Source organism: Ascaphus truei, chromosome 1 (assembly GCF_040206685.1).
Source record: "Ascaphus truei isolate aAscTru1 chromosome 1, aAscTru1.hap1, whole genome shotgun sequence".
Lineage (NCBI taxonomy): Eukaryota > Metazoa > Chordata > Amphibia > Anura > Ascaphidae > Ascaphus > Ascaphus truei.
Window position 1 is genome coordinate 495,611,253 of NC_134483.1, and position 22,613 is coordinate 495,633,865.

The 22,613-nt window shown below is 46.4% G+C and overlaps 1 protein-coding gene across 4 annotated transcripts in view; it reads left to right on the top strand.

Annotated features, from left to right (window-relative positions):
* Positions 1 to 22,613, top strand: part of LDB2 (LIM domain binding 2) — a 448,439-nt gene that overhangs the window by 315,343 nt on the left and 110,483 nt on the right. For all 4 annotated transcript variants that reach the window (XM_075569001.1, XM_075568993.1, XM_075569006.1 and 1 more), the window contains exon 4: positions 2,183 to 2,305. In XM_075569001.1, coding sequence (XP_075425116.1) covers positions 2,183 to 2,305 — 123 coding nt within the window. The remainder of the gene's footprint in view (positions 1 to 2,182; positions 2,306 to 22,613) is intronic.

Below are 22,613 nucleotides of genomic sequence, written 5' to 3' on the forward strand. Positions count from 1 at the left end.
CAATATAATAAAAATACACCAGTATAAAAAAACAGGTTTACTAGACACACAGAACAATAACAACACTACAGAACACCCAGGGCCTCACAGGGCCCGTAACCCCTCACTGTGTCTCTCTCTCCTCTCTCTCTCCCTGTTTTATACTCACACAGGCGGTAACTCTTCTTTCTCCTCAGTGTCTACTGTGCGGAGGTCTCGGCAGGCAGGGAGGTGGAGACGTCAGTCCCTTGCTGATGCCTTCTAGCCAATCACCTCCTCTGTCTGAGAGCTGTTCTCAATCACAGTAAATGACAAGAGAAAGCTGATTGGGTGGAAATGAAAACTTTGAAAGGTACCAAAAATTCCGAGCTATTATTGAATGGATATTGCCCGGAATTTTGAGCAATCAGAGAGCACGGATTTAAATAATGCCCGAAATTTCAAAAAGTTTAGCCCAGCCCGTCAAACTCAGAATAAATTGGGGGCCAAAAAAGTACCTCTAGCCTGCAAAGTAGGGGACATTTTTACACTAAATGTAACTGAAAATTTTTTAATATTTAACTTTATTTGTCATCAATAAGCTTATGACGCTTGCAGCAAAGTGACGTTACTTCTGCGATGACACGTGACACATTTAGCAGCCATGTGGGGCACTCAGGGTGATGTGAGACGATCTGAGGGTGATTGGGAGTGTGGCGCAATCAGGGTTGATGTGAGGCGATCACGCACGCACGGCCAGCGCAGGCCAGAAAAATCAGAACCAACGGACATAACGGCTAAAAAACAGGGACTGTCCCGACTAAACCGGGATGCCTGATCACCCTACTGTATAATGATATTGTAATGTTTCCATGTACACGTTAGGAATATTTAATAAAAATCACAAAGTGAATCAAGAATATTTCACTTCCATAATAATAATAATAATATGTTCTTGTATAGTGCTGCTAGTTTTACCCAGCGCTTTACAGAGACTTTTGCAGGCACAAGTCCCTGCCCTGTGGAGCTTACAATCTATATTGTTGGTGCCTGAGGCACAGGGAGATAAAGTGACTTGCCAAAGGTCACAAGGAGCCGACACCAGGAATTGAACACGACACTCAGTGGTTGTCAGTGTCTTTACTCACTGAGCCACTCCCTCTCCATAAAGGACAAAAGATATTATCTATCTTTTTTTCTGGTGGTAAACACACTGCTTCTCTAAGTTGGATATTTTCTTAGGAAAGTTCTGCAGAAAAATCACCTTTATAATCACAAGGTTCCTCAGAATAGAAAAGTGTGAAGATGGCTTTAAATGAGGGGTTCTCAACTTCAGTCCCCAAGACCTCCCAACAGGTCAGGTTTTAGGATATCCCTGCCTTCGACTGAGCCACTGGTTGAGCCATTTGTGCTGAAACAAGGATATACTTAAGACCTTAAGGACTGCAGTTGAGAACCCCTGATTTAAATAATGAACTGTACATCTTAATTTAGTTCCACATTTCAGGTTGTCACAGGACAAAATAGGGTTCCTAGCCTCTGTTTTATGTTATACTATTTTATCACAGGATAAAATAACAACGGGTTTATTCAAAATTTGGTAGTCTTTTTGGGAAAGCAACATTTTCACCACGGACAGTATCTCATGTACAGATGTGCTGTAGCCCGTTTAACGTCTCCTGCAGTCGCCAGCTGCCGCTTGAACATGCAATACCTACAGTAAAAACATCTGCACTTCTCTGTGTTCTTTGTTATGAATACTGAGGTGTGTTCTGAAAGCAGATAGAACCTTGCTTGCAAACTTAAGATGTGTTGACATTGATTTTAGACATGTTCTTTTCCTTTGAACTAATTCTATGGCATCACCACTGGTATACATAAATGTTCGCTTTTCTATGCTCATGGGAGCTAAATATATTACGAGAAACAGTTCATAAATTGGATGCTGCTGGATGAAGGCCACAAACTATTATCCTATGATTTCTGTACTTAGGTTCCTGACAGTCTTGTAATACTCTAAACCCAAACTAAAAAATACAGACGTACAGTATGTGACGAATTCCAACCCAAGGCAATATTTTATTGTCTCAATACATTACTCACAGAGAATATATTTTATTGTTAGCATCTTATGGCTCCTTATGATGAGGTGGTGGCCCTACTATCAAACATAATACTTTTCTATTTTGAAAACACTTAACTTATATGTATCTTTCTTTCCTAGGTGTGCACTGAAGGCCGACTTATCTTGGATTTCACATTCGATGATCTTATGAGAATTAAGACATGGCACTTTACCATTAGACAATATAGAGAACAAGTACCACGCAGCATTTTAGCCATGCATGTAAGTATGTATGTTATATATTTCATCTTTAATAAATTGATTCCTCTGGAGTAATAAACTAGTACTAGGCTATATTAGTTAGTAGAACTTTATTAAACTTCAACACTGATGTTGCGTCTGAAATATTTCTAAAGGTCTATACGAGGGGTGTGCAAACTTTTCCTTCTATGCCCCCCTGTCTGCTATCCCCCCTACTCGCCCCCCGCCCCCTTACCTGCTCTCTGGCATCTTCTGACGTCACAACATCGTGTGACCTCGCGGCTTCATTTGATGCTGTGTTGCCATGGCGATGTGATGCAAGAAGCCACAGAACACCAGATAAGGGACTTACAGAGACCTCATGTGCGCTCCCCCTGGCATTTCATTTAAATGCTTTGCACCCCCCCCCCAAGAAAATGTTGCGGCCCCCCAGTTTGAGCACCCCTTATCTATACTGGACATATTGCCTGGTTTAGCCCTAAAATGAATTGTAAGAGATGAATTTGAATGTGTCTACTGTATATTAGCATTATTGTATCTAGAGTATATTGCCCTTTTTTCACTATCCTAGTGATATGTTAAGAAACAGGGAATTAGAGAGGCTTCTGCTCACATAGTGTAGACGGAGAATTGGGACAACATTTTAGTGTAGGTTCCTCACATTTTCCCTTCAACCTATGGGAGATTCTTCCTGGCTTACAAGTCTGCATGAAATATAGGAATTCTAAATAAAATCTTAAAACATTTCCCAGTAGCTTCATGAAAAAGCCAACCACAAAGGGCCAGTTTTGCTACAGTAATTCAAGAGAAAAAACATTCAATGCAATGATTGTCTCCAATCTATCATCATATTGACACAGGCAATAGAATGGGCGCACGTGCGAGTTTTGCAAGCCGCAAGACACCCATAGTAAATACAGATAATACTAGAAAACTTCTAAAGACTAAACCCAATTGGCACAGAAAGACAGAAGCAGTGAAGATAACAGTACAGGCTGAAAAAAACCTTAAATGCATGCTTGCTAATGCAAGAAGCCTAACAGAAAATGGGGGAGCTTGAATTAATAGCTGCAAAGGTGCAGTATGATATCATAGGCATTACTGAAACATGGTGGGATGAAACTCATGACTGGGCAGTTAATTTAGAGGGTTATACTCTTTTTCGGAAGGATCGAGCAAATAGAAGAGGAGGAGGAGTATGTTTATATGTTAAACCTGATCTAAAACCTATTATAAGGGATGATGTTTAGGAAGGGTATTATGAAAATGTAGATACGTTGTGGATAGAAATGAGAAATAATGAAGGTAAAAGTGCAAAGAAAATGTTTGTAGGGATATGCTATAAACCACCAAATATCTGTGAGGTTGAGAAAGTTAAAATACTTTTGCAAATGGAGAATGTTAGAAAAGCCATCTCAATATAATAATCAGTAATCCGGTTTCCAGTTCAAAATCAGCATTCTTTATTCTTTTCTTCAATTAACTTTCAGCAGAGATACTGCATACTATATAAAGTAGATAAGTAGGTGCTTCTATTCGATGTAACAAACATCTTCAGAAGGTAGAAGGTAGTTACGTATTGTATGCTTAACATTGCTTCCTTCTTATACGCTCAATACAAAGAGATATAAATTACTTATCTTAGCTAAATCCCTTTTGCTGACTAAAACATTCTGTTTTTTTAGTACCAGGTTATATTTACTCTGTACTTACAACAAATTGCCTCTCAGCAAACATCTATTCAAAACTTATCTTAACACTACTTTGTTTCAAGTTGCCCTCTGAAGTTTCAAACGGAATAACAAATTGAAACATTTTAACCTATTGAACGCTGAATATATATATATATATATATATATATATATATATATATATATATATATATATATATATATATATATATATACATATTGCTATACTACTTAATATAGAAAATATATAGATATAACATAATATATATCAAGCCCCTCTTTCATACTTTAAAAGTTTCATTGATAAGCTGATCTTGTTATTATTTATTTTTTTAATCTATACTCTGCATCGGCTATATCTGCATTCAATTTTCTCATTCTTCTAAACAGAATATCACAACATATAATTGTAGTACTCATTATAATAGCAATTATTAACAGAGGAAGGGTCATCAAGTGTATCATTCCCTTGGGCAAGAGAAGGCATTTTTCCAAACCATACTTCTTCTCCATAGCCCAATATCACTGGATATAGATACCTCTGGTAATATATAAATATTACATTTACAGTAATATGTATCATTGGTTTTACTGAATACATAATACCATTATGATTTTACATTTTAACTTCAATAACAAATCTCTTAGTACAGTAGTTTACTTTTTAACTTCAATAACAGATCTCTTAGTACAGTAGTTTTCATGTTGCAAACGTATGGTAACCGAACAATTTGCACTATGGGGACATCGCCCATAAAATAATTCCATGCAATACTTTTCCATCATTGAGTATCCAACTCAACTGATTAGGAATAGGATCTACATGTAATAAACAAGTATTCTGGCCTTGCCAGCACCAGTCAACTACCTGTTTAACTGCAATTCCTTCTAGGCAAACAAAAGTCTTATCATGTTCCATGCAATGTTAATATATTTATATAGCGGATGTCTCTCATTCCCTATTATTTTTACATTTATCAGAATATTGTGAGTAATCCACCTGCCATTAGAAATCATACCCATATCTATAACTTTATATAGTTTTTGTAGTGGAAATTAGAAATGTCCCTATTAACACAACATAGCTATTACATTTTTCATAATTTAGCATATTCCCAAATCCAATCCTCTAATTGTAAAGATATCTCATATAAATCACCAATGGCCATATAACAATATTTTTTCCATTAACATACACATTCTGTTGTACTGTGATACATAAAAAAAAACTAAGCCTGTAACATTTGTTAATGCACTTAGAGCATTTGCTATACTTGTCATATTACACTTTTCTACTCTCATACCCTAGGAACTGTGTATCAAACATTTGGTAAATTCCTCCTATCCTTCTGCAAAACCCAGTGCCATGGCTATCATCACTTAAGATTCCTGTAAAGACATACTCATACGAATATTTCACAATCCATTGCTGTCCCCAAATAAACACTGTACTTTACATAAAATAATAATAAATGTCATTATTCTGTATACTGAGATCCCTCAGTTCCAGATCTTTTGTCGTCTTCATGCTTATTTCTTAGGTAAAAGTTTCTTTGAAAGGTGGTCATCCGCACATTGTTCTGAATCAGGTATTGACTCGTGTCCTTTCTATAGCATGGATGCTTCATATCCAAACACTCGTACAGCCCATCCTCCAATGTTAAAAGCAATCTGTAACATAAAAACTGAACAGTATCATTGTTCTCTAACCTTTAACCTTTACAACTAACGTGTACTGATCAATGTGTACTAACATTGAAACACTTGCTTTGGGTTTGGCATTGACACATTGTATTTGCAGAGCTGTTTGACTTTTTTTTTTTAAATAATATAAGATCCTTCCCAACCTGCATGCCATAGGCCAGGTTTCCTGAACATTTTTACCATAACTTTAATTCCTGGAAGAAACTTATAAACTGGATTTACCTTGGCATCCCCTTTTTCTGTGGGGGCCATGTTTTCTGCTGCAAAACGTAAAAATGTAGCTAACTGATTTTGCAATACAGACAACCATTGAAGTTCTGATAGAAAACCTAGTTATCTGCCTTCCAGTTATTAATTCATAAGAAGTTAACTGTGTTTTCACATTGGGTATCGATCGAATAGACATAAGAATTTCTGGTAAATAATTAACATTGGGTTAACTATATTCTGCTAGCATCTTTTAAAATCTTGATTTCAATGTCCAAATTCAATACAAATATATTTCACCTCTATACTGCAACAATATAATGACTTAACTTTTTAATACATTTAAACTGTCATCTTTTTACTAGTGTCATAAATATAAAAAAAAAAATCAAAATCCTTATAACAAATTATTCTAAAAAAAAACTATATGGTAATTTTAAACTTCTACAGTGATTCTGTAATCTTACTTCACTCAGTATCACTAATTTTTAATAATATGACAACAAAAAAACTTGACATAAAATGTGGACATTTTGCCAATTGTCTATGAAAAAAAATGAACTAATCCAAAATAGAAAAAAAAATGTACTTAACTTACTTTGAAAAAAAAAAAAACTCGTATTCCAAATACATATATTTAAATTGCCGAATTCTCCTATATAAGCAAAATAAAATACTTTCAAACTTTTTATTTTTAGTCCCATATTCTTGTGTATCTTTTGTTCACATAGTCTCACAAACCTAGGGGTACCAAAACTAATACTTAGGTCTGGTAAATATATACTAGTGAGCAATACAGTACAATAATTAAATAGAAATACAAATCTATATTGAGAAACGTATTACTTTAAGAGTCTTTTGCAATATTCCATACCTCTAATAGCTATTTAATACACTGTATTGTCCCATAGACACAACTATGCACAACTGCCAAATTACAAACATTTTCTTTTAAATCCACTAATGCAATGGCTCAAAAGAATACTACATAGGTTTATTTTAACCCTTATTCTTTAATTGAAAATTATTAAATGTTAGAGTGACATAAAAACATTTCACTTCACAACATATATTAATTACTCCTTAAACTATTTACCTGAATCTCTAAAAAAACAAACAAACAAAAATTTTTTTTGAAAGGATGTCCCTTTTTTTTCTTTCTTAGCTTGGAACACAGAATTATTTAGACAACCAGAAATGATACACTTCTGATTTTGTAGCTAAATAATTACATATGATCCTAAAAAAAATATGCCTTGTCTTCACTAAACAATAGTATTTCTCTACATTCTTGGTGAGAAAAACAAAAGAAGAAAAAAAATGATTCATTTTCCTGCATAAAAAACTAATGGAATAAGAATTTCCTTTTTCATTCTTATAATTATAACTAATCTGAAAACTTTCATAATATACATTAATTTGTTTAAAAACGAATTGAAAACAACTTTAGAATCCTAGCAAATTTCTTTCTAGGTTAATCTTTAACTTCTATACTTCCCAGACATGCAACTTCTTCTGCGTACGTTTCAGTGAAAAATGTTGGGGCTGTTATAGTGAGTTGCAGACCTCTTCAAGAGTCAGAGAGCTGAATTGATTTTTCGTTCAGCCTCAATTCCTAACCATGATTTCATTGCAATTCCTCTATATTTCTGTTAATCTCTTCTCCTGCTTCTCTTTCCACCAAGCATACAATTTAAAATGTTTTCCTGATACAGTTATAGGAATTTTGCAATACTGATTTTTCAACTCTAACACTGCACATTGCTTACAATTTAAGTCAATTTCACATGTAACTATTATTTCTTCCTCATGTACTGTATCAAAACCATTTTGTTCAGAAGCTCAGACATTCTTTTATCATTAAACATTCCAAACTTCCTCTCTTCTACTTCTTCAATTCCATCTAGGACAAACAACATAAAATCATCCCAAATATTCAAAGGATTACTCCCCGAGATGTTGTTATCTAATGAATATTTGGAGGCTTTTCTCTTTTTAAGCTAGTCCATTTTTAAACGATAATCAATATATGGACTTAAAAAAACTTTACATTTGATTATCGTGTCTACCTTCTTTTAATATGTAAGTAACGAATAACATACCGTTACAAAGGGTCAGAAGTAGAGTTGCGCATTCCTCTATATCACCCCTTTTTTTTCTGTATCCTTGCTTCAGAAACACCCGCATTATTCTGGGCATATCAAATATGAAGTAACCAGGCGACCTTGGTTGCTAATCTCGTCTCTGTTCTTTGGTCTTAGTTCTTCTCACAATCATGGACGTCCTTTCTTTATCCTCACAGTTAACCAAATTTTTCCTCCTGAACTGGAACCAATAGCCTTGAAGTCTTTCAATTCCTGATCGGCATAGACAAAGTTGACAGCCTGGGATAAGGTTTGTGGAAACCCCCTCTCCTTTTGGGAGACACGATAACTCTCACCTTTTCCCTTTAGCTGTTAGTCCATTTGGCATTTTCCACCATTATGTTAGAATGCCTTCGCGATATAATAATCAGTAATCAGGTTTCCAGTTCAAAATCAGCAGTCTTTATTCTTTTCTTCAATCCGCTTTCAGCAAAGATACAGATAAAGGTAGATCATTAGATGCTTCTATTCGATGTAACAAGCATCTTTATAAGGTAGAAAGTAGTAACGTATGCTTAACATTGCTCCCTTCTTATACGCTTAGGACAAAGAGATATAAATTTCTCCCGTATCACACATGCAATTCTCCTCCTCACTTTTAAAGCTTTACACTCTTCTGCCCCTCCTTACATCTCATCCCTAATTTCTCGCTATGCACATCCCGACTCTTGCATTCTGCTCAAGGATGTCTTCTCTCTACCCCTTTGTATCTAAAGCCCTCTCCCGCCTTAAACCTTTCTCACTGACTGCTTGCCTCAATTCTTATCCACACTTTCTCTCCCCCCCAGCATCCCTTCCCCTCCCCACCTTTCTTTGACACTGTCCCCTGGCTTCAAACCCATAACACCCTACCTTATCTACAGTAAATATCTGTTGTTTTTTTGTTTTTTTTCCTCTCTCTACACTGTTTTAGCCATTGAATCCTTTGTATATCGGTATTGCTTGACCTGAAGAAGAGAGGAGAACTCTCGAAAGCTTGTCCTATAACATAAATTGTTAGTCCAATAAAAAAGGTATCACCTAATACTGAAGAACTCATTTATTCTGCACCATATATATGTAGCCCTTTTTGTGAACCGGCCTGACCCACCCAATCTCACATTGGCCCCTGTGGTCTAACCGGTCCCTTTCCTTGCGGCACACCTCTTGTAAGGGACTACTGGTAACTGTATAACACCTGTGGCTCCAGGAGATCTGAGCCTCCGCTAGCTGGGAGCCTGGGGAAACCCTTACCATTTACCTGGTGCAGCGCCTCCACTTACCCAGGATCCCCGTTATGAAAGATAGCCCTGGGTAAGAAATACAATAACACACGTATACGATAAAACAATAACTAACACTTTACTTGAGAACATATAACACATTACATAACATCATGCTCTATCCGCATCACCTTAACCATATCACCTCAGCCCAATGTCTGGTGTTCCCACCCAGTGTCCTGTGATCCCCCACACCCAATGTCCCGTACTCCTACGGAGGTCGTGGGTGACTGCGCAGTCACTAATTAATCTATTAGGCCTGTTGGTGCACATATATTGGAATACCTTCCGAGCACTCCGATGCTCGGGCCCGCAACACTCTTCTAAACGGGTCAGACGTGTGATGCATCCGTCTGATCCTATCCAGGTACTTCTCCAGGAACCCCAACGAGGGTCCCTCCGCTTCACGGGAACACAACCGTCTCTCGGTAACACACCGTCTCACGGGAACAGCAACCGCCGCTATCCCTATCTATCCCTAACGTGACAGGAACCCTAACGTGACAGGAACCCTAAGAGCCTGTCCCTGATGAACCGCAACCTAGGGTGGCTTGGGGAAAACTCCTAGGGCCTGCGGAGTAATACCCTGCCCCACTCCCCTAGCTACCCACGTCCTTAATCCTATCTGTAACAAATAGCTACTCGCTACTCCTAACAGCCTGCAGCCGACACACAGCCCTCACCGTCAGCCTGCAGACGTTCGCACACGCTGCACACACTGCTCCCAGCACATGCAGCAACAACACACAGAATGATACACACACCATCCACTGGAACCCGCAGCAATTAATCCACTGCTCGCACGCTGTGCCTATTTGCCAGTGCGCACAGCCCTATCCGCTGTGGCACTGCCAAACCTGCACCTTCCGCACCTAAGGGTGACCTTCCCTATCTAGGGCCGTCCCTCTTCAGTTACCCCCTACCCTTACCGGGAATTGGGGCCTGCCTGGGGACGTAAGGAGAACCCTTACCTGGTGCAGGAGCCACTCGCTCCCTGCACGCTTCCTACTCCTTCCTTCTCCTCAGCCTGACTGACGCGTGCAAAGCCCGGGAAATGTATCTATATTCCCGGGCTGAGCTTCCTCCAGCCCTATTGGCCACTATCAGGCACCTGGTGCCTGTCTCCCTATGCCTCCTGGGAATTGTAGTTCCCAGGGGGCTGCCTGAGTATTGGGGCCGCGTGCGCACTTGCCTTGCGCATGCGCGAACTACCAATGGCCGCCACAACCCTTTCCTACACTTCCCTACTCTCGCGCGATCTCTCTGGGGCCTTCCCTGCGCTGGCTGACTACTGCGCATGCGCGAACCTACACGCAATGGCGGCGCCCTCTCCTGTACAAGCCGGGCCGGTGGCAACGTGATCGCGGCCCTAGCGACGGCCCGATCGCGTCCCCGGCAACCGGCCTGCGCCGCAACACCTCGCGCTGCTCCCTGCGCTGGCCCCCACCCTCGCGAAGTGCCGGCGGGTCCGTCGCAGCCTCCGGCGGCACCCGCTACCGCATGGCACTCGCGGAGGGGGGCCAGAAAGTGCAAATTTTCCTCGGGTTACATTCTCCCCCTCGCAGAATCCCAACGACCTCGCTTGGGTAGCAACCATGCAACAGAGGATTATATAATGAAAAATACATGGCATAATTCACATCACATGTAGCATGCATTTCATCATCAATACTCATATGGATACCCGAGGCCAGCTGAGTCTCAGAGTGGAGTGCCCCAAACTGATTGGGTGAGGGTATCCCACCGGGATTCCTGCGAGTCTTTTGGAACTCGATATCAGTTCCTTGCAAAAACCCACCGCCTCCCCCTCGCGGAAAAAATAGTGAGGGGTCCTGGGTATTGATCCTTGCCGGACCCTCCGGTTTCGTCTCACAGGAGACAAGAAGGCTCAGTCTCTTGCCTCGGTCCACCACATGGCGAACATAGCGCTCCATCGCGCACCTGGGAGAGGCCACAACTACCAGAGCGATCTCAACACAGTCTTTGTCCACTCCAACCATCCCTTTAACGGTGACACCTTCTGTGGACAGCACAACTTCTTTGGGTAGGCCCGCTTGAAGACTCCTCGTGCAGGAGTATGTGTCGCTCCGGTCCGCTACACCGGATACCTGGATGAGGTCGGATTCGTTCCATGATCTGCAGAGATCTTCTGGGGGAGACACCTCCACCAGGACGCGATGACGGGGTGAGCCCATCGCCCGGGTGACCCTACCTTTGGAGTCACCAGGCTCCACGATCACCGGGGAGCTCACACCCGACACCCCTGGGGCAGTCAACTTACCCCTATCGCTGTCGGCAGGTACTGATCCCAAGCCTGGGACCGCTGGTACCTCGGTGGTAGGCCGGACTGGCCGTTGCAGGGCACACGGGCCCACATCATGGTCTGCATCAGTTGAGGTGGTTGGCTCGGCGACCTCACTGGAGTGGTCCGCCGGCAGGCGCATCACCACACTCGGTTGGTCGCTAGAATCACCACACATGGGCGGGGGTATAAACACCTTACCCTGGGCCTCCGGAATCTGTGGTTCTGGCATCAGTGGTTCCTGCTCGGGAACCGGGTCTGGAACCGACATCTGGAGCTCCGCCTTCAGCGGCTCCGGCTCAGCGTCTAGAAAGTCCATTTGGGCACACGGCCCCTCCACCACCTCCATCGCCGAAGTGGAAGAATTAGTAGCGGCTTCACCCACCTTGGTAGCACCATCAGGCGCATCTTTCTCCGCAGGTTCCGCCATCAGAGGTTCCTGCTCTTCCTTCTCAGGGGAAGAACAATCCATTTCTGCTACAGTGTCCTCCCCCACTGGCAGCTCGGTAGGCTGCGGCAGTTTGGGTTGCAGGAACTGCGCCGCACAGTCAGGACACTCGGGCCCTCTGGTCAGCTCACCAACGGGACACTCACATTCATTCAGACGGCCGTGCAGGCATTCTTCCCCATCTACCACTGTCATCGTGAGGGCAACGGTTAACTCAGGGGACCCGTCCGTCCAGCCACCAGTCGCTTCCAGTCTTTTAATGCACACGGGCATACCACCATTGGCAAGACTAAATAGGGGGCCCGTATGATTCTATACAGCCAAGGGTGTTTTTCTCGGCATCCCTTGCTTTCCTTATGGGGAACAGAAATTGCTGATTTCTGCTCACGACACTCCCTCCCCCTGGTGGACTCTAGAGGAGGAGCAGCACAATCTTTTGGGGAATGTTGCGAGCTCGGTACTGAGTCACTCACAGTGAGGGGGCGGGGCTCTGGTTTTCCCGCCAGTCCTGGGCAGAGGTTTGCAACATTTTTCTGTGCATGCTGGCAGTCAGCCGCACACGTGCCCCGGTGATTTGGCGGGAGTCGCCATTTTAGGGGGGGCTCACGGTCAATGTCTATAGGGCTCTCGGTGCAGGCAGATACTGCCAAGTCAGGGTAGATAAAGGGGCACCCATCGGTCGGACCCCCGGACAGATTTAAGAATTTAGGGCCATCTTCCTCGCTTAGGGTCTGGCCTACATATATCAGGACAGTACTCCATTGGTAGGTGTCATCATACCTTCGCTTCCGAACCTGCGCCTGGACATCTAACAAGGGCACGCCCGCCGGGACTGCCCCCACGGCAACCACGCGGTCAGGAGTCACGTTCACTTTCAAGGCCCATGCGTAGACCTCCTGCTTTGAGAGCACCCACATGGTGGAACAAAAATAGGACAATTTAGAACAAAAAAAACATACAGGGCACCCCAGGTCTGATTATCTCAGCAGCGCCTCCAAATGTAGCCCTTTTTGTGAACCGGCCTGACCCACCCAATCTCACATTGGCCCCTGTGGTCTAACCGGTCCCTTTCCTTGCGGCACACCTCTTGTAAGGGACTACTGGTAACTGTATAACACCTGTGGCTCCAGGAGATCTGAGCCTCCGCTAGCTGGGAGCCTGGGGAAACCCTTACCATTTACCTGGTGCAGCGCCTCCACTTACCCAGGATCCCCGTTATGAAAGATAGCCCTGGGTAAGAAATACAATAACACACGTATACGATAAAACAATAACTAACACTTTACTTGAGAACATATAACGCATTACATAACATCATGCTCTATCCGCATCACCTTAACCATATCACCTCAGCCCAATGTCTGGTGTTCCCACCCAGTGTCCTGTGATCCCCCACACCCAATGTCCCGTACTCCTACGGAGGTCGTGGGTGACTGCGCAGTCACTAATTAATCTATTAGGCCTGTTGGTGTACATATACTGTATTGGAATACCTTCCGAGCACTCCGATGCTCGGGCCCGCAACACTCTTCTAAAAGGGTCAGACGTGTGATGCATCCGTCTGATCCTATCCAGGTACTTCTCCAGGAACCCCAACGAGGGTCCCTCCGCTTCACGGGAACACAACCGTCTCTCGGTAACACACCGTCTCATGGGAACAGCAACCGCCGCTATCCCTATCTATCCCTAACGTGACAGGAACCCTAACCTAGGGCCTGTCCCTGATGAACCGCAACCTAGGGTGGCTTGGGGAAAACTCCTACGGCCTGCGGAGTAATACCCTGCCCCACTCCCCTAGCTACCCACGTCCTTAATCCTATCTGTAACAAATAGCTACTCGCTACTCCTAACAGCCTGCAGCCGACACACAGCCCTCACCGTCAGCCTGCAGACGTTCTCACACGCTGCACACACCGCTCCCAGCACATGCAGCAACAACACACAGAATGATACACACACCATCCACTGGAACCCGCAGCAATTAATCCACTGCTCGCACGCTGTGCCTATTTGCCAGTGCGCACAGCCCTATCCGCTGTGGCACTGCCAAATCTGCACCTTCCGCACCTAAGGGTGACCTTCCCTATCTAGGGCCGTCCCTCTTCAGTTACCCCCTGCCCTTACCGGGAATTGGGGCCTGCCTGGGGACGTAAGGAGAACCCTTACCTGGTGCAGGAGCCACTCGCTCCCTGCACGCTTCCTACTCCTTCCTTCTCCTCAGCCTGACTGACGCGTGCAAAGCCCGGGAAATGTATCTATATTCCCGGGCTGAGCTTCCTCCAGCCCTATTGGCCACTATCAGGCACCTGGTGCCTGTCTCCCTATGCCTCCTGGGAATTGTAGTTCCCAGGGGGCTGCCTGAGTATTGGGGCCGCGTGCGCACTTGCCTTGCGCATGCGCGAACTACCAATGGCCGCCACAACCCTTTCCTACACTTCCCTACTCTCGCGCGATCTCTCTGGGGCCTTCCCTGCGCTGGCTGACTACTGCGCATGCGCGAACCTACACGCAATGGCGGCGCCCTCTCCTGTACAAGCCGGGCCGGTGGCAACGCAATCGCGGCCCTAGCGACAGCCCGATCGCGTCCCCGGCAACCGGCCTGCGCTGCAACACCTCGCGCTGCTCCCTGCGCTGGCCCCCACCCTCGCGAAGTGCCGGCAGGTCCGTCGCAGCCTCCGGCGGCACCCGCTACCGCACGGCACTCGCGGAGGGGGGCCAGAAAGTGCAAATTTTCCTCGGGTTACATTCTCCCCCTCGCAGAATCCCAACGACCTCGCTTGGGTAGCAACCATGCAACAGAGGATTATATAATGAAAAATACATGGCATAATTCACATCACATGTAGCATGCATTTCATCATCAATACTCATATGGATACCCGAGGCTAGCTGAGTCTCAGAGTGGAGTGCCCCTAACTGATTGGGTGAGGGTATCCCACCGGGACTCCTGCGAGTCTTTTGGAACTCGATATCAGTCCCTTGCAAAAACCCACCGCCTCCCCCTCGCGGAAAAAATAGTGAGGGGTCCTGGGTATTGATCCTTGCCGGACCCTCCGGTTTCGTCTCACAGGAGACAGGAAGGCTCAGTCTCTTGCCTCGGTCCACCACATGGCGAACATAGCGCTCCATCGCGCACCTGGGAGAGGCCACAACTACCAGAGCGATCTCAACACAGTCTTTGTCCACTCCAACCATCCCTTTAACGGTGACACCTTCTGTGGACAGCACAACTTCTTTGGGTAGGCCCGCTTGGAGACTCCTCGTGCAGGAGTATGTGTCGCTCCGGTCCGCTACACCGGATACCTGGATGAGGTCGGATTCGTTCCATGATCTGCAGAGATCTTCTGGGGGAGACACCTCCACCAGGACGCGATGACGGGGTGAGCCCATCGCCCGGGTGACCCTACCTTTGGAGTCACCAGGCTCCACGATCACCGGGGAGCTCACACCCGACACCCCTGGGGCAGTCAACTTACCCCTATCGCTGTCGGCAGGTACTGATCCCAAGCCTGGGACCGCTGGTACCTCGGTGGTAGGCCGGACTGGCCGTTACAGGGCACACGGGCCCACATCATGGTCTGCATCAGTTGAGGTGGTTGGCTCGGCGATCTCACTGGAGTGGTCCGCCGGCAGGCGCATCACCACGCTCGGTTGGTCGCTAGAATCACCACACATGGGCGGGGGTATAAACACCTTACCCTGGGCCTCCGGAATCTGTGGTTCTGGCATCAGTGGTTCCTGCTCGGGAACCGGGTCTGGAACCGACATCTGGAGCTCCGCCTTCAGCGGCTCCGGCTCAGCGTCTAGAAAGTCCATTTGGGCACACGGCCCCTCCACCACCTCCATCGCCGAAGTGGAAGAATTAGTAGCGGCTTCACCCACCTTGGTAGCACCATCAGGCGCATCTTTCTCCGCAGGTTCCGCCATCAGAGGTTCCTGCTCTTCCTTCTCAGGGGAAGAACAATCCATTTCTGCTACAGTGTCCTCCCCCACTGGCAGCTCGGTAGGCTGCGGCAGTTTGGGTTGCAGGAACTGCGCCGCACAGTCAGGACACTCGGGCCCTCTGGTCAGCTCACCAACGGGACACTCACATTCATTCAGACGGCCGTGCAGGCATTCTTCCCCATCTACCACTGTCATCGTGAGGGCAACGGTTAACTCAGGGGACCCGTCCGTCCAGCCACCAGTCGCCTTCCAGTCTTTTAATGCACACGGGCATACCACCATTGGCAAGACTAAATAGGGGGCCCGTATGATTCTATACAGCCAAGGGTGTTTTTCTCGGCATCCCTTGCTTTCCTTATGGGGAACAGAAATTGCTGATTTCTGCTCACGACACTCCCTCCCCCTGGTGGACTCTAGAGGAGGAGCAGCACAGTCTTTTGGGGAATGTTGCGAGCTCGGTACTGAGTCACTCACAGTGAGGGGGCGGGGCTCTGGTTTTCCCGCCAGTCCTGGGCAGAGGTTTGCAACATTTTTCTGTGCATGCTGGCAGTCAGCCGCACACGTGCCCCGGTGATTTGGCGGGAGTCGCCATTTTAGGGGGGGCTCACGGTCAATGTCTATAGGGCTCTCGGTGCAGGCAGATACTGCCAAGTCAGGGTAGATAAAGGGGCACCCATCGGTCGGACCCCCGGGCAGATTTAAGAATTTAGGGCCATCTTCCTCGCTTAGGGTCTGGCCTACATATATCAGGACAGTACTCCATTGGTAGGTGTCATCATACCTTCGCCCTCTGACCCACGTACCCGCCAGTCCAGGGAGCTTCCGAACCTGCGCCTGGACATCTAACAAGGGCACGCCCGCCGGGACTGCCCCCACGGCAACCACACGGTCAGGAGTCACGTTCACTTTCAAGGCCCATGCGTAGACCTCCTGCTTTGAGAGCACCCACATGGTGGAACAAAAATAGGACAATTTAGAACAAAAAAAACATACAGGGCACCCCAGGTCTGATTATCTCAGCAGCGCCTCCAAATGTAGCCCTTTTTGTGAACCGGCCTGACCCACCCAATCTCACATTGGCCCCTGTGGTCTTTCCTTGCGGCACACCTCTTCTAAGGGACTACTGGTAACTGTATAACACCTGTGGCTCCAGGAGATCTGAGCCTCCGCTAGCTGGGAGCCTGGGGAAACCCTTACCATTTACCTGGTGCAGCGCCTCCACTTACCCAGGATCCCCGTTATGAAAGATAGCCCTGGGTAAGAAATACAATAACACACGTATACGATAAAACAATAACTAACACTTTACTTGAGAACATATAACACATTACATAACATCATGCTCTATCCGCATCACCTTAACCATATCACCTCAGCCCAATGTCTGGTGTTCCCACCCAGTGTCCTGTGATCCCCCACACCCAATGTCCCGTACTCCTACGGAGGTCGTGGGTGACTGCGCAGTCACTAATTAATCTATTAGGCCTGTTGGTGCACATATATTGGAATACCTTCCGAGCACTCCGATGCTCGGGCCCGCAACACTCTTCTAAAAGGGTCAGACGTGTGATGCATCCGTCTGATCCTATCCAGGTACTTCTCCAGGAACCCCAACGAGGGTCCCTCCGCTTCACGGGAACACAACCGTCTCTCGGTAACACACCGTCTCACGGGAACAGCAACCGCCGCTATCCCTATCTATCCCTAACGTGACAGGAACCCTAACCTAGAGCCTGTCCCTGATGAACCGCAACCTAGGGTGGCTTGGGGAAAACTCCTAGGGCCTGCGGAGTAATACCCTGCCCCACTCCCCTAGCTACCCACGTCCTTAATCCTATCTGTAACAAATAGCTACTCGCTACTCCTAACAGCCTACAGCCGACACACAGCCCTCACCATCAGCCTGCAGACGTTCGCACACGCTGCACACACTGCTCCCAGCACATGCAGCAACAACACACAGAACGATACACACACCATCCACTGGAACCCGCAGCAATTAATCCACTGCTCGCACGCTGTGCCTATTTGCCAGTGCGCACAGCCCTATCCGCTGTGGCACTGCCAAACCTGCACCTTCCGCACCTAAGGGTGACCTTCCCTATCTAGGGCCGTCCCTCTTCAGTTACCCCATGCCCTTACCGGGAATTGGGGCCTGCCTGGGGACGTAAGGAGAACCCTTACCTGGTGCAGGAGCCACTCGCTCCCTGCACGCTTCCTACTCCTTCCTTCTCCTCAGCCTGACTGACGCGTGCAAAGCCCGGGAAATGTATCTATATTCCCGGGCTGAGCTTCCTCCAGCCCTATTGGCCACTATCAGGCACCTGGTGCCTGTCTCCCTATGCCTCCTGGGAATTGTAGTTCCCAGGGGGCTGCCTGAGTATTGGGGCCGCGTGCGCACTTGCCTTGCGCATGCGCGAACTACCAATGGCCGCCACAACCCTTTCCTACACTTCCCTACTCTCGCGCGATCTCTCTGGGGCCTTCCCTGCGCTGGCTGACTACTGCACATGCGCGAACCTACACGCAATGGCGGCGCCCTCTCCTGTACAAGCCGGGCCGGTGGCAACGCGATCGCGGCCCTAGCGACGGCCCGATCGCATCCCCGGCAACCGGCCTGCACCGCAACACCTCGCGCTGCTCCCTGCGCTGGCACCCACCCTCGCGAAGTGCCGGCGGGTCCGTCGCAGCCTCCGGTGGCACCCGCTACCGCACGGCACTCGCGGAGGGGGGCCAGAAAGTGCAAATTTTCCTCGGGGTTACATATATATATGCAGAAAGAAATGACCTAGGCGCAAAGATGCCAGGGGAAGAGAGAAAAAAAGAGAAAAAGAACCATCATAGGGTAGTCTATCCAATAATAAAAAATCACAGAAGTGGTGAGGTATGCACTTACAATTAGCTTGATCAATATACACCTTGTATCCACTCTGTGATCGGGAACTCTGCTTGAAGTATTCATATAGCTCTGCCAGGGACTCTCTGCACTTTCAAGCAGCTGCCTTCACAGTACTTCACAGTCATCATGATGAGTCTGGGTATAAAGATTCCGTCTCACAGACGGATCCCATATAGGGATAAGGTAGGGGAAAGGAACAGCATAGTGTAAAACCTTTTATTAAAACAATGGAACAAAAACTATAATAGTGATCAACTCACACTTTGTAAGTTGTAAAATCGCATTTTGAGAATCTTTTCTATGAGTTTCTCACACTCAGTGTTGTATTACTGACAGCTCCGACTTCAGCAGACTAACGCAGTCACTTCCGTGTCACATGACCTCTGGGTGGTCTCGCAAGATCTTCCCTCTCCTGTTTGAACTGCGGACTCCGGCTCCGTGATAGAGTCAGCTTGTCACTCAGTCTCTCTCTCTGCAGTAATACGCCTTACGCGTTTCTCCAATGCGGCTTTGTCAGGGGCTACATATATATATATAAATATAGCCCCGGTCTCTTTTCAGTCCCAGAGACCCCCTTGCCTGTGCGCCGAGCAGTCGCGGGTGCCGCCAGAGGCAGCGATGGACCCGCCGGCACGCAGAGAAGGTGGGGGCCGGAACAGGGAGTGCTCCGAGTCCTGGGAGTCTCGGCGGCGCACCCGGTTAGCGGGGGCCGCCATTGTGTCGGCTCACGCATGCGCAGTGGTCCCGCATGCGCAGAAGGTATACAGGAGTTGCGGCGACCATTAGGGAGTCGCGCATGCGCAGTACGTGCGCGCACGTGGCCCCAATGTATCTGTAGCCTCCGCGGGACTAAAAGTCCCATGAGGCTTAGGGCCAAATACACCAGGTGCCCCAGAGTGGCCAATGAGGGCCAGGATTCTCATTAAGAGGGATAGATACTATTCGCAGGCTTAGGAGAACGTCAGTTGGAGCTGGGAGCAGGAAGGGGGAGGAAGGGTGTAAGGAGCAAGGGACTCTTAGATCAGGTCAGATTATCCCCAGGTCCCAGGTAGGCCCCACTCCCCACTAGGTTAGTGGGTAGGTTCTGAGGGAAGGCCCTAAGGCAGGGATCCTGCCTTTAGGTGTGTGTGTGTGTAGTCTTGTCAGTGACACAGCTGCAGTGCTGTGTGTGCTGACAAGAAGACACAGTGTTGAGTGCCGTGCAGCTGCAGCAGTTATTAGGTTGAGCTAGTGAGAGGGGATCCGGAAGTGAAGGAGGAGGTAGTGTGAGTGCAGGGGGTCCGTGACCCGCCTGCATAGGATAGCTTTTCCTCGCAGGCCCCTAGGAGAATTCCCTGAGTCACAGTAGGCTGCTGTGCTGCAGGGACGCCCCATAGTGGTAGCGAACATCAAACCTACTGAGTACCGTTTAGGGACAAAGCACAGGGTTGCGGCGGTTGCAGTCATCTGGGACCAGACGGCTTGACACCGTGACATCTGGAAGCCACGTGTTGGATCGACGGATCCTTTTTGAAGCTGTTGCCGGTCACCGCCGTGACCGGAAGGTATTATTTACATCAAGTGCACCAACACCGGTCAACAGGCGCTGATCCCGCCTTAGGCGTAACTCTTTGGGGACACTAGTGAAGTGACCAAAGGCCTGAGCCTATCTACAATTTTCCTACTTTACTATAAAGGACACGGTGAGTGGGGCACGCGGTGGCGGGCAAGGACAATACTCATTAAGAGAGTGGCCGAGCCACTAGCGTTATAGTATAAGAGTTAATGTGATATGTGTTATTGCCACGGTTCGTTATCATAAGGTTACTAATGCATTAATTACAGTAAAACTGGTTTCAAGCATATGTGGTGTTATGTTTGTTGCCCAGGGGAATCTTACATAACAGGGATCCTGGGTAAGTGGAGGCACTGCGCTAATAAGTGTTACCTCAGGCTCCCAGCTAGCGGAGGCTCAGATCTCCTGGAGCCACAGTTGTGTGCAGTACCGTAGTCTCTTTGGAGTGTCAGAAAAGGGCTACATATATATATTCATATATATATTGCTATCCTTCTTAATATAGAAAATATATAGATATAAAATAATATATATCAGAGAAGGCATCAAAACTGGGTCATGTTTGCATAATGGTGGATTTTAATTATCCAGACATAGACTGGGGCAATGAGATCAGCATTACAATGAAAGGAAACAGGTTTTTGGGGGTGCTTAAAGACAATGACATAACTCAAATTATTGAGTAACCAACCAGGAGAGGGGCAATATTGGATTTGGTAATATCAAACAATGTAGAAGTCATAACAAATATTCAAGTCCCGGAACATTTGGGTAACAGTGATCATAACATGGTTTCATTTGATATACATTATCAAAAAAGTGATTATGTGGGTTCAACAAAGATCTTAAACTTTAGAAAGGCAGATTTGAATAAACCCAGGACTAATCTACAAGGAATGCATTGGGATTATGTTTTGCAGGGAAAACTTTAGCTTTTCAGGCAGATTATTGGAGATAAGGAAAAAGCAGAGGTATTAAACACATTTTTTGCCTCTGTAGTTAGGGAAGAATCAATTTCAATAGTAGTGCCGCAGGAGGAACCACAAGCTCTAATTTAATGAACAATTGGTTAACTGAGGAAGAAGTTTATAGGCAGCTTGATAAAATTAAAGTAAATAAGGCAGCTGGCCCCAATGGCATACATCCAAGAGATCTTAAGGAGTTAAGTTCAGTAATAGCCAAACCATTACATTTAATATTAAACGACTCCATTTCCACAGGCTCAATACCATAAAATTGGCGTAAACCAGATGTGGTGCCTATATCACAACCAGGGAATTACAGACCTGTAAGCCTGACTTCAATAGTGGGGAAGCTACTTGAAGATTTAATACGGGATAATATTCAGGAATACCTAATGAAAAACAAAATTATTAGTAATAGTCAGCATGGATTTATGAAGGCTAGATCATGCCACACTAACCTTGTTTCTTTGAGGAGGTAAGTAGGAATTTAGACCAGGGTAATGCAGTCTAGTTAGATTTTGCAAAGGCTTTTGATGCGGTTCCACACAAGAGGTTAGTGTACAAAATAAAGCAAATTGGACTCAGTAAAAAATATTTGCACCTGGATTGAAAACTGGTAGAAGGATAGACCAGCGGTGCACAAACTGGCCCTGCCTGGCCTCCTCTGGTCTCGCTCGCCCTCTCATGCCTGGCAGCAGCATCAAATGATGCCGCGGGGTCATGTGACGTGATGTCACTGGCGTCAAATGATGCCGCGGTTCGCGTGACCTAACGTCACATGACCCCAGAGCGTCATTTGACGCTGCTGCCAGACAGGAGAGGGGGAGCGAGACCGGGGGAGGCCAGGCAGGGGGGCGCAGCATCAAAAGTTTGCGCTCCCCTGAGATAGACAACAGAGAGTTAGCACCGTGGCTAATACTATACACATGATACAGAAAGCTTGGCCCCTGCAGATGCACTTACCAGAATGCCCTTCCACTGTCCTCCTACTGTCTCTGTACGTTCTTCCTATCAATCAGATTGTAAGCTTTTCGGAGCAGGGACTCCTCTTCCACAATGTTACATTTATGTCTGAAGTACTTATTCCCATGATCTGTTATTTGTATTATTTGTTATTTATATGATTGTCACGTGTATTACTACTGTGAAGCGCTATGTACATTAATGGTGCTATATAAATAAAGACATACATACATACATAAATGGA